The 12,665-nt window shown below is 47.7% G+C and overlaps 2 protein-coding genes across 4 annotated transcripts; one reads left to right on the top strand and one right to left on the bottom strand.

Annotated features, from left to right (window-relative positions):
* Positions 1-60: 60 nt before the first annotated feature.
* On the top strand, positions 61-2,148 carry LOC143269557 (NADH dehydrogenase [ubiquinone] 1 alpha subcomplex subunit 2). The gene is made up of 3 exons (XM_076555028.1): positions 61-218; positions 337-443; positions 1,945-2,148. The coding sequence occupies exons 1-3, from the start codon at positions 118-120 to the stop codon at positions 2,034-2,036; spliced, it is 300 nt and encodes a 99-aa protein (XP_076411143.1). The 5' UTR covers positions 61-117; the 3' UTR covers positions 2,037-2,148.
* A 71-nt stretch (positions 2,149-2,219) lies between these two features.
* LOC107399953 (transmembrane and coiled-coil domain-containing protein 6) lies at positions 2,220-9,678 on the bottom strand. Of its 3 annotated transcripts, none has more exons than XM_076555025.1 (12): positions 9,479-9,678; positions 9,213-9,325; positions 6,643-6,758; positions 6,357-6,561; positions 6,045-6,149; positions 5,822-5,907; positions 5,493-5,609; positions 5,180-5,291; positions 4,900-5,086; positions 3,492-3,586; positions 2,759-2,926; positions 2,220-2,547 (listed from the first exon to the last, which is right to left on the bottom strand). In XM_076555025.1, the coding sequence occupies exons 1-12, from the start codon at positions 9,561-9,563 to the stop codon at positions 2,434-2,436; spliced, it is 1,503 nt and encodes a 500-aa protein (XP_076411140.1). In that variant the 5' UTR covers positions 9,564-9,678; the 3' UTR covers positions 2,220-2,433. The 3 variants fall into 3 exon arrangements, with proteins under 3 accessions (XP_076411140.1, XP_076411141.1, XP_076411142.1); XM_076555026.1 differs by having other exon boundaries at positions 6,357-6,540; positions 9,479-9,677; XM_076555027.1 differs by lacking the exons at positions 6,357-6,561; positions 9,479-9,678 and having other exon boundaries at positions 9,213-9,233.
* Between the last annotated feature and the right edge of the window lie 2,987 nt (positions 9,679-12,665).

Below are 12,665 nucleotides of genomic sequence, written 5' to 3'. Positions count from 1 at the left end.
GACTTATCCCGCCCCTCCCTTCGTCATCCAATCGGTGGCGGAGACTAGAGGGGGCCCGCTATTGGTCCGATCGAGGCGGCTGCGAAGCCGTGATTGGGCGCTCCTTTGCTGGCAAAGATGGCGGCCGCCGCTGCTAGCCGGGCGGTCGGTAGCAAGCTGGCGCTGCGGGAGATTCGCATCCACTTATGCCAGCGTTCGCCGGGCAGCCAGGGTGTGAGGTGAGGCGTAGCGTGCGTGGGGAGGCGAGTGGGCTTCGGAACCTGGAGTTGTGACCTTGACCTTCGGGGTGGGGGGTGCGTGCCCTTAGCGCTAGCGGCGGTCTCTCCCGCCCTGCAGGAATTTCATCCACCAACGTTATGTGGAGCTGAAGAAGGCGCACCCCGGCCTGCCCATTCTAATCCGCGAATGTTCGGAGGTGCAGCCCAAGCTCTGGGCCCGCTACGGTGAGTACTGGTCGCCGGAGGCAGGGACCCGGGTCGCAGAATATGGGTTAGCAAAAGAAGGGGCCTCCCAACGTCAAGAGAAAAATGAGACAGAAGACCAAAACTCGAACTTCCGCGGATGAGGAAATTCACATTTGCCTAGTTGTGTGAGATGCTTTTTTATTCCTCTATTCCTGGCAACATACATATGGAGCCTGGCCGGGTCTTGAATAAGAACCAGTAGTTCTTGCAGTTCAGAGTGGACTTCAGGTAAAAAACATGCTCCTCCATGACAGTGTCGGTCCTCCCGAATTACACCTTAGCCAGTGCAAATTCAGAGACTGAGAATTTCAGTAATGTTGAGCATTTCATGCCTAGGGCTTGTGCTGTGTACTTTCCTCATTCCCAGTAGTCTTCATTAATCTTGTGAATGGGAGCTTTTCTTGCGTGGTTATTGTGAGTGGGTGCTTGTCTTTAGTAGATATTAGAAAACTTAACCAAACATAGAATCTGCCTAAAATGATGCAGCTAGAATAGAACAGGGTTGAGCTTTTACGTACGTTGTGTGCCCCTTCCTTATAGAGTACTGGTAATATGGTTGGCTCCCATCATCCAGGTTGTTAATTGCATCTAACCATTCATATTACTGTCTCAAAAAAGACATTCCTGAGCCAGCCTGTAAATCCCAGCTACAGATCCTCCCAGGCAGAGGCAGGAGGATCATAAACTCAAGGCCTGTCTGAGGCTATAGGGAATTCAAACCCTGACTGGGAAATTTAGTGAAATCTTGTCTCAAAATTTTAATGGTACAAAGAAAGCCGGTGATTACCTTTCATATGAGAATCCCGGGGTTTGATTGTCAGTACCAAAGTAAGGCATTCCCTGACTGTAATAACATTACCTATTACATTACACTAGTCCTATTTATTACAATCTGATATTTTCTTAACATGTTGACCAAAAGATAGTAGGTAGGTAATACATTAAATTTTAATCATTCCAACCATGCCAAAGGACTATGTGGGAGTGGAGTCATATCCTACTACAGATTGGTTGTAACCAAAGACTCCTATACACTATAATATTAAACAGGTTCCTCCTAAAGCACACAGAGGGACCTAGTCAAGAGTAACTTTAGTGTGTAATACTGCATGTGCAGAGTGCCACATATTTAAGTGGACTATGGCCAGCCAAAAATGGACAATCAGGTAAGGATAGACCCCTGCTTGGTAGTTAATGCCTACAGTGACCTTATCACTCAGACACCTTTCTTCCCAGATAAAATTCTAGTAGGACCTGGGATTCCCAAATAGACTCACTGGATTAATGCTAAGCACAGCAAAACTACTTTTTTTTTAAGGCAGGGTTACATAATATAGCCAGCCTGGAACTATGTAGGCATGAAGCCCTATGTTTCACAAGCCATATCTCTTTCCTTTCTTATCCTAACAACTTTGAAATAAAGACCCTTTATGATTTATGGTCCATTATATAGGCTATTCATTTAATCACCTTTCCTCAGCTTTTGGCCAAGAGAAGAATGTGTCTCTGAACAACCTGAGTGCTGAAGAGGTATCCAGAGCCCTGGAGAATGTGCTGAGTGGCAAAGCCTGAATTGTCTCCACTGAGGACTGTGAGCAAGAGCACCAGAACCTGGGCTCTACTAGACTGGATACAGTGTGGGGAAATGTGTTCTTCGGTTCCTTATAAAGTGTAACTATGTACAGTGCTGCTTCAGAATGTTCTCATCCTTATTCCCTTCTCCCCCTTATTGTGGAAACACTGAGGCCAAAACAGTTTTACATAAAAATACAATTTTATTTCTTATCAAAAACCACCAGCTGCCAGCTGTGGTGTCACATCTCATTAACCAACTTAAGACAGTGAAACAAGACAATCTCAGGTTCAAGACCATCCTCGGGTATATAAAAAGCCAACACTCCTAAAACACAATAGGGGACCCTGGGATAAATAGACCACAGGGGCTAGGGAGTGACATTAAGCAGCCAGGTCATCCATGAATAGCTGTCTGCTGGAGAGCAAGTATCCTATCCTGAAGCTGGGCTTCCTCCTGATGCCTTTCTAGGGCCTGCAGCCCTGATTGCTGCAGGAAGGCCTGGGCAGCCTGAGGATACAGAAGAACCAACATTTAGATCCTAAAGCCCAACTCCTATAGTTCATGGGTCAGCCCACTTCTTAGACAGTACATTCCTAACAAGATGAAGGTTCTGACCTTCAGCCCACACAGGCTAGCCTTGCCCAGAGAAACAAATATAGAGACGGGCACCATGGTGAGATCAGTAGCTTCTAATCAAGGGACTGGAAATCAAACCCACCTCCGGCTGATACAGGAATAGCAGCTGCAGCAACTCCAAACTCTGGCCTAATACTTCAGTGTCAGAGAGAACCAGTGTTTTGAGCAAACAGGAGAGCAAGGGCCCTGGCCACAACCGCTGGCAGTAAGCTGGACCCTTTTCTACAACATTGCACAGAACTGTAAGCACCTGTAAACACAAGGACACCCCCCCACACACACAAAAAAATGATGAAAACCAAGAATTATAATAGTATAAGCAAGGCTGACTATGTGTCCAGGCACTATTACAAACTCTTTTATATGTAATTCCCACAACCACCTCTGATAGTACCCACTTGTAAGTGAAGAGGTTGAATCTTCCAATGGTTGATTTACCCAAGGCCCATAAGCAGTAGTCTAGCTTAAAGATTTATACCACACCTAGGTGGCTGGAGAGATGGCTCAATAGTTAAGAGAACTGCCTGTTCCTCCAGAGGACCCAGGTTCAATTCCTAGCACCTACATAGCAGCTAACAATTGTCTGTGACTCCAAGATCTGACAGCCTCACACAGACATAATGCAGGCAAAACACCAGTGCACATAAGAATAAATTAATACAAAAAAGGTTACATCTAGACTGTATTAGCTCTGAAACCAAACCACACCGCCTACCAGTTCTCAGTTAAGGGTACTTAGAAAGCCCAGGTCTACTCTTCTATTTGCTTTGACCAACAGTTCATGGACCCAAATTTTGATATATACCAATACATACCAGCACACTTATGACATTTGATAGTGGCAACAGCTGCAAGAGGGGCTCGATCAGATCCAGAGAAAGCAAGGAGGTACAAAAAGTGGGACTGTTTGCTGAAAAGGAAAATATATGAAGTACCTGTAGTTCTGAACTGCTACCCTCACAGTCCAGTCTGCTACAGCCTAGGCCATGAGGAACTACCCTCTGCATCTAAAGGTCCAGATCCTGCTCGCTCTGAAGTTAGTATTGCGGTTGTCCAAATGGGTGGCAATGGGCCTTCAAGGACAAGAAACATGTCCACTGTGATGGTTGCCAACCTGTCCCTGGAGCATGTGCCATGTGCAAGAGGACTTCAGCATCTCCCTTGAGTTTCCACTCCACCCCACAAGTCCCCTGACTACAAATTTGGCCCCCAGGAGGATGAGGGTATCAGACACTTCCTTACTACAACTTAGAAGACCCAACATCCCCAAACCTCTAGTGAGGTATGATGGGGACAGGCCGTCCTCCCAAGATACCCATCCTGTCGCTGAAGTCCTCCGCCCTTGGTTCTTCTCCCAGCTGAATTGGAAAAATTTATTCCTACTTCCTGTCTCCAGTAGTTTCAAGCTCTGAGGTCTAGCTACCAAGAGGCTAAGCATGCCATGAAAGAGTTTTGTGTTTGTAACATGTATATACATGGCACCCAGAACTCAGCATATGAACACACACTAGGAAGTTAAGGGGATACATTTATGAGTGTGTGTTCTACAGATGAGCAAGAAACTGTGTGTCCACATGGGGGAGCTCTTACTACATTTTTCAGTCTCCTAGTTCCAGGAACCCCATGAGGCCTAGGGTTCCACCTGCCCCAGAATTTTCAGAATGACTAGCTCACAAGAGGAAACCCTTGGCTGGGTGGGTCAGCAAGAAGTGAGAGCACTTCATCTGGAAGATTTTTCTGACCGAAGTTTTGATGGAGTATTGTTTACTGAGCATCTCTGGAAATTCTAGGGAACAAGCTAAGGTTGGAAAAGAGGAAGAGGTGTAGGGCAGGTAACCCTGAGCATGAGGTAGGGATCCCTCAGACTGCTTTTATTTTATCCTGAAGGAACTAAGACCCAGGCAATTTATTGGGAAGGTGAGGAGGGAAAGATTGCCTGACAGCCATGGGTAGATGGGAGGTATGGTCTTCCTCCAAAGGAGTCCTTTCAGGGGCTCAGGAACCCTGAGAGATGCTTATGAGATGGGAGACCTTCACTGACAGGGTAGGCAAAAGGTGTGGGCTCCTCCTACAGCATTTGAATTGCCTTGCCCAGCCCCCCTTTTCTCTTCTTTTCCCTCTAATCTGTACTTTGCTTCCTAACAACTCTACCCCCTCCTTTGGTTTTAATAAATATTTTAATGATGATAAAAGGCCAGGCCTGTGCAGATTCTAACAACATACCAGTGAGGTTGTTGAGAAGCCAGAGACCCTCAGGCAGCAAGGTGGGCTGTTTCTGAAGGAAGAACTGGAGAAGGATAAATAAGGCTGCCACAACCCGCTCGTCTCTGAACTCCATTTGCTCGCCTGTGGCCTCCACTGGTACTTCCGTTAACAGGTTGCTTAGGCACCGGAGCACAGGGCAAGCAAGCTGCAAAGACAGGGTGAGTGTGGTGGAAGCGGGAAGAGGCAGCAGACACAAAAGGGCAGCGTGGAAGAAAGGCTCACAGATCTTTTTACTTACTAGCTCTAGTCCCTCATCATCCATTCTCTGGACAGCCCCAGCCAAGTCCAACAGCAGCATTGCCAATGTGGGCAGAGCCCCAAGGGTGAGAAGCATAGCATTGTTGACCTGGCTGGGCAACAGATAGCAAGCAATCACTATCAAGTCTATGTTTAAGCTACAAAACAACTAAGGTCTGTGGGTTTCCTGAGCAAAAGAAAGCACCAGAGGGATGAAAACTCACCAAAGCAATTCTAAAAACTAAATTCAGTCCAAAGACTTAAGTCATATGAAGGAAGCACCAGGAAAGACATTTTCCCAGTTGGCCTGTTACCTGCAAATGATGTAGTGAAGGCACCAGGCAAACTCCACAGCAACCCCAAGGTTCAGCTTCGGGCCTGGTTGCATGAGTCGTAGCATGTGCTGGGGAAGACTGGAGTCCAGAAGAGAGCTGCCAGTAGAAGCAGGCTGTGAGCAGGAACCATGGGGAGACCAATGGCTCCTCTCAAACACTTAGAGCAAGAAAGTATCCAAACCCCCAACTTCTCTCTAGCCAGACACAGAGAGTTGAAACTGTGGAAATCAGATCTGATCAGGCACCATGGGCTACACCACCAAGAGGGTCAACCATGGCCAGGTCTCTGAAGACATCATTTTACTCACGGAATGATCTTCTCCGGGGCTTCCTTAGCCTGCAGAAGCTGGGACAAGGCATATCCAAGGGCTTCCAGCACAGCCACATGGGGGGACTAGAAACAGACAGGGTAGGGAATCTGACTGGAAAACGGGTCCTAAGGACCCAGAAGACTTTAACCCCTTTGACCAGGGCAGAGGGTGGAGAGGAGCTAGGGGAGGCTTGCTAGAGACAGACCAAGGAAGCACTCACCTGGATGCAGGCAGCCAAGGCTGGAACAACGCCCTGTGCCAGGAGCTGCTTTCTCACAGCCTCGCTCTCCACGATAAGGTTCCCCAGTGTATACAGACACAGCTCCTGAGAGCAGGCGACAAAAGCAGTGGGCTGGGCTCATCTCACACCAGCGAGAAGGACGGCATGACCCTGTCCTTGAAGCTCACAAGAGAAGAGAAATGGTGGGTATGTGCCCCGCTTTTTCTTTTCCTGTACCTGCCAGCTCGAGCTGGCCCCAAAGGCATATATAAACTCTAAGCCCAGAGCAAGGTTAAAAGGGACAGGCCTTACTATGAAGTCTGAGCTGTGAGCAGAGAGGTAGGTGAGGAGGTAGGAAGTGGCCGGCAGGCAGGCCTCGGCCACTGCAGGCTGCTCAGAATGAGAGAGCTCATGGAGGCAGCGAGCGGCCTCAAGCTGCAACAGGGCCCGGTTGCTGGTCAGGAGCCCCACAAGGGTCCGCATGCTGCCCTCCAGCCTGCATGAATGACACCAGAACCTACTAAGCCTGTGGTCTATCCCCTCCACTCTCCCTTGTCCCTGGAAAGCCCAGCCAACCACTCACACCACCCACACTGACCTGATAAAGGTTTGCTGGGTTTCAGGGTGCTGCAAGCCTCGACGAAGGCTGACCAGGGCCTTCTCCCTCTCCTTCTCATCTGTTCCCCGTTGGGCGAGCCGAAGGAACTGCTGTACCTGAATCCCCAAACAAGGAAAGGAGGACATGTAATTGCCATGAAGCAAGTCCTAAGTCTGTCTATCAGCTTCATCTGTGACATCTTCAATACCACGACAATATCACTACTCAGAACTTGTTATTGGTAACAATATGGCCTGGTGTGGTGGCACAAGCCTTCAATCTCAGCAAAGGCAGGCAGAGCTTATCATGTTTGAGGCCAGACTTGTCTACACAGTTCCAGGACAGCTGGAGCTATAGAGAGAGACCCTATCTCCTATCTCAAAAAAAAAAAAAAAAAAAAAAAAAAAACAGCTCGGGCAGTGGTGGCGCACGCCTTTAATCTCAGCACTCAGGAGGCAGAGCTGGGGGAATTTCTGTGAGTTCGAGGCCAGCCTGGTCTACAGAGTGAGATCCAGGACAGGAACCAAAACTACACGAAGAAACCTTTTTGGCAGGTTAGACAGGCAGGTTAGCCCTGCTGCTAACTTCCAAAGAATCTGAAACTGCTTCCTCATCTGAAATAATAAGAATGATATCTTCTCTGCCTTGTTTGTTTGGTTTGGTTTTTCATGACTGGTTTTCTGTGTGGCCTTGGCTGTCCTGGAACTCAATCTGTAGACCAAGCTGGCCTTGAACTCAAGATGTACCCCACCATCGCCCAGCTTACTCTGCCTTCTTACAGGGCTATTTCTAGAATAATATAAAACCCCTCCACCTGGCAAACCTCCCTCCCTCCAGCTATCCTCCCAAGCAAACTACACTCCAGCAACTCCTACAATAACATGTTTAACACTTCCAAGCTTTTGCACATCTATCACCTCTGCCTAATACACTCCAGACTCCCAGGTCTTTATGGCCTCGGGGAAGTTAATACCTTCTGGCTTCCCCCAACAAACTTATGAGTTTCTCTTGTGCCTCATGTTGCCGCCCATAATAAAAATGGTAGGAAATCTGTTTCCTTCATTGGTCTTTGAACACTCATTATTATTATTACTATTGTTGTTGTTGTATCTTTTTATTTTACTTTTATCATATGAATGTTTTGCTTTGCATGTATGTCTGTTTACCATGTGTGTGCCTGGTCCCTGTGGAGGTCAGAGGAGAGCATCAGATCTCCTAGAACAGGAGTTCCAGGCAGCTGTGAGCCATTATGTGAGTGCTAGGAATCGAACCTGGGTCCTCTTCAAGGGCATCCAGTTTTCTAAACAACTGAGACATCTCTCCAGCCCCGCCTTTGAACACTTTGAACTCTATCTTGTCAGTCTTTGTGTGCCTCAATGCTCAATGTCCTGGCATAAGGGACATATACAATGAATAAGTGTCATATCTTAGGAGCAACTGCTCTGTAGAAGTACTATATAAACACAGATACTACTAAAACAAGACATAAGCAATGCCTGCTAAATGCATAGACACTTTTATTTACTCATTCAGTAAATCTGTGCTGGGGATGAAGCGCAGTTTGTAAAGGCTTGCCCAGCTCATTCAAATTCCTGCATTTAGATTCCCAGCACCCCATAAACCAGGTGTGGTGGTGAACAACTATAAGCCCAGCACTTAGGATGTGGAAGCAAGAGGATCAAGATTCAAGGTCATCCTCAGCTTAAGAGTTTGAGTATAGCCTGGGATACAAGACACCCTGTGAAAAAAAAACAAAAACGGCTTTATTCCAGATATTGTGCAGGTGTCTGGATTTTTTATTTTCCTTTTTTACAGGGTCTTGGTATGCAGCCAAAATTGACAGCAAACTCAGGTTCCTTCTGCCTCAACCCCCTAAGTGCTGGGATTACAGGTGGGACACCACACCTGCCTCATGTCACCACCATCCCTTCATTTCGGGGGGTCTGAATCTAGGGCCTGAAGCATACGAGGCAAACACTCTACTGAGGGGCTACAGACTGCTCCTGAGTTTCTAACTGAAGACAGAACGGGGTCTAGTTAAGTCGAGTTTGGCGAGCTGGATGTGGTGGTGCATACCAGTAATTCTAGTACCTGAGCAATGGCAGGAGGGTTGCCAGTTTGTGACACTTAAGAAAACAAAACAAACTTCGGATGTAGTAAAAGCAAAGCCCCTGAGACCGGAAAGCAGCTGGTATATTTTCCAGGAACTGAAAATGACAGTGGTTGGACTGAGTAACTGTTAAGTCAGTAAGAGGTTAGACTATGAGCAGTTTAGTAGGTCACTGGGAGGATGTTGGTTTGTGTTTCTAAAAACACGAATCAGGGTGGCAAATGCAGACCCTTTTAGAAAGATACTGTAGTATCTAGATGGTGGAGACTCCTACGAGAGAGAGGCATGTAGACTCTGGAAATCTTCATCAGGTTTAAAAAAAGAGCAGACATTTGATTTGATGATGGACTGATGGAAAGACGAGGGACAGTGAATTGTACAGGGTAATTAATTCTGCCTCCGGCTTGATCCAGCGGATCCAGCGGCTGGCATTCAGTTTTGGGTCATCCTGCTCGCTCACCTCGGCTTCCCCAAGGAGCACGGCTGCACTCTGACCTCCGGCTTCTTCCGGAGCATCCTCCCTTAGCAGCCTCTTGCTGACCAACTGCTGCTCCCTCCGCGCCTTCCGCAGGGCTGGGGGCAGAGGAAAGGCTCAGTTAAGGAGAGGAAGCCAGGCAGCAGACACTCGACTCAGAGCTAGGGGTCTCCTTTCCCGACTCCCAAAACAACATCCACTCCCACCCCACCCCCCGCCCTCTCCCCCACAGCTCCCTCATCCGTTCGCACCTGCCTCCCGCTCCCGCCGGCGGCACCGCAGCTCCTCCATTCCGCACGCCGGAGTCTTGAGTCGGCTGTGCCGCCGGCTCCACATCGTACAAAGGGGGGAAATTCAAGAGCTCAGCAGCAACAGCTCGGCCAGGGAAAGCTAGACCCGCGCCGGCCCCAAACAGAACGCAAAGGCCAACGGAATCCACACTGTGACAGGGGTGGGGGGCGGGGCTGTACGTGAGGGGCGGGCCTCCGTGCGTGAGGACGGGGCAAGGGCGGTGCGATGACGCGAAGGGGCGTGGTCAAGCTGGAGTTCCGTAGCTGTCGCTCAGCTTCTGCTGTCTCTGCACTGCAGCTCAGGAAAGAGGTCTGGACCTCCGTCCGCGGTGTGTCACCCTCCGCTCAGCAAACACAACTTACTCCCAAGCCATCCACGCTCGGTATAACAGCCGGTTTCACTCGGCTTCCACTGATGGGCAGGCACTTCCTAAATGCTTGAAGCATAACATCCCATTGAGGGTTTCAGAGCCGGCTTTAAGAACATTTACTACTCTTCCAGAGTGCCTGGGTTCGATTTCCAGCACTCGCCTCTGGCAGCTCACAGCTAGATACCTGTAACTCCACTTCCTGTAGCATATGATGCACATAAACTCATGCAGGCATACTACACATACCATAAAAATAAATCTTGCCTGCCATGGCTTACATGCCTTTAATCCCAACGTTCAGGAAGCAGAGGCGGGGATTTGCTGTGAGTTTGAGGCTACCCGAGCCCACATAGCGAGTTCCAGACCATCCAGAGGGATAATCTTGAAAAAACAAAAATAAGCAAACAACAACAGAGGTAGGCAGATCTCTAAATTCGAGGCCATCCTGGACCACAGAGTGAGCTCCTGGACAGTAAGAGCTACGCAAAGAAACCCTGTCTTGAAAAACCAAAAACAAATAAACAGCAACAACAATAATGATCCACAAGAACCATTATTCCCATTTTATGGATGAAATTGGGATTATAATCACCTCATGTCCCTTTTTTTTTTTTTTTTTTTTTTTTTTTTTGGTTTGTTTGTTTTTGGTTTTTGGTTTTTCGAGACAGGGTTTCTTTGTGTGTAGCTCCAGCCTCCAGCTGTCCTGGAACTCCCTTTGTAGACCAGGCTGGCCTCAAACTCACAGAGATCTGCTTGCCTCTGACTCCCGAGTGCTGGGATTAAAGTCATGCACCACCACTGTCCAGCTAATTTTTTTTTTGCTGTTTTTTTTTTTTAAGATAAAATAATTCAACAAATTTTGAATGTCATCACTCTACTAGGTAATGGGTGAGGTGAAAGTTCCTCACAACTCAAAATCCAAATTGTGGCCAACTAGGTAATGTATGGTGTGACTGCAACTCTCTTCTCTAGTCTGGACTGTAAGGGCACGTCACCTCACTCATCCCAGGGACCTTCAGTTTGTCTCTTGAATGAGCAGTGTTCCCTCTGCCTGGAACTCTGCCCATTGCCTGCACTTTCCCAAACATCAACCTCAAGGTCCCAGCTCCAGACCAGATGTGGTTTCTAACACTCAAGAGGCTGAGGAAGAAGGTGTGCCATAAGTTTGAGGCCAGCCTGGACTATATAGCAAGACTCTCGATAAACCCTCAACTCCAACTCCAATGTCACATATTCCAGACCAATAGACCATTCATTGGCCCTTTTACATATGGCACGTTAAACATGATGTGCTAGTTTAAAAGAGATGTCCCCATTGTCTTGTGCATTTAAATACTTAGTCTCCGTTTGGTGCTGTTTAAGTAGGTTTAGGAGGTATGGACTTGCTAAAGAAAATATGTCACTGGAGGCAGGCTTTGTACCTTTCTCTCTCTGCTTGATATTGAGATATAAGCTCTCCAGTTCCTGCCACCCCATGCATGCCTGCCTACTTCTCCATCATGCATGCTTCCCCACTATGATGGACCCATGCTGATGGAGTCTTACTGCTCCTGAACTGTAAGTCCCAAATAAACTATTTCTTCTATGATAAGTTGCTGTGCTGGATAGGCAAGCATGTAGGACATCTTCTTAATTAGTGATTGATGAGGGAGGACCCAGCTCATTGTGGATGGGACCACCCTAGGCTGGTAGTCCTGGGTTCTATAAGAAAGCAGGCTGAGCAAGTCATGAGGGGCAAGCCAGTAAACAGTACAACTCCATGGCCTCTACTTCAGTTCCTGCCTTAGCTTCCTGCCCTCAGTGATGGACTGTTGTCAGCTGGAAGTGTAAGATGAAATAAAATCTTTTTCCCAAGTTGCTTTTGGGTCATGGTGTTTTATCACAGCAATGGAACCCTAACTAAGACACTCCCATTCTCCCTCACTTCCTCCTACTTTCTCCTTAGTCTATAAGCGGTCAGCTCTGGTTTTCCCCATCTAGAGACCTCTCTTCCTCATAGTATCTCAAGTTAACCCTGTTCTCTTGTGAAGTCACGTGTTTCCTTGTGTTTTTTCTCTCTCCCACCCTTTCACAGCTATCTCTCAGTCATAGCATAATCAGTTGCTGTTTTTCCTCTCAGACTCCCTTCCCAGCTCCAAGAGAATCAGTATTCTAGGGACATGAGAATTTTCCTTGGTGCCTCCAAGTTTTAGGAAGCTGCCACTTAGCTTAGGCAAAGTGCTGTCATAATGACACTTTGGCAGTAATGAAGGTCTTTTGAAGAGACACTTGTGTCTCTTATTTTGGCTCTTAGACTATTGAAATAGTGAACCCCAAGGAACTGGAATTTTCTCAGAAATCTCATGCTGGGAAGAGAGGAACCCTAAAGCCAAACACATGACTACTCTCCTCAGGCGAGGTAAAGGAGGAACTTGCCGTCCAGAAAAAAGTTTCAGAAATTTCATGCTGTGAAAAGAAAAAGGCAGCCGGGCGGTGGTGGCGCACGCCTTTAATCCCAGCACTCGGGAGGCAGAGGCAGGTGGATCTTTGTGAGTTCGAGGCCAGCCTGGTCTACAGAGAGAGATCCAGGAAAGGTGCAAAGCTACACAGAGAAACCCTGTCTCGAAAAACCAAAAAAAAAAAAAAAGAAAAGAAAAGAAAAAGGCTAAATAATGCCTGGTGCTGGTCAGGGGAGGACCTGGTCTTCTAGAAAAAGCGATTTCACACAGTGCTGAAGACTTGCTGGACCACTTGCTGGGGAGATTGGGGCCCAGATGGCAATAGGCAGGACCCCTTGA

The sequence above is a fragment of the Peromyscus maniculatus genome, chromosome 19, assembly GCF_049852395.1.
Source record: "Peromyscus maniculatus bairdii isolate BWxNUB_F1_BW_parent chromosome 19, HU_Pman_BW_mat_3.1, whole genome shotgun sequence".
NCBI lineage: Eukaryota > Metazoa > Chordata > Mammalia > Rodentia > Cricetidae > Peromyscus > Peromyscus maniculatus.
Note: the sequence above shows the minus strand (reverse complement) of the source record. Positions and strands in the feature narration are given on the sequence as shown.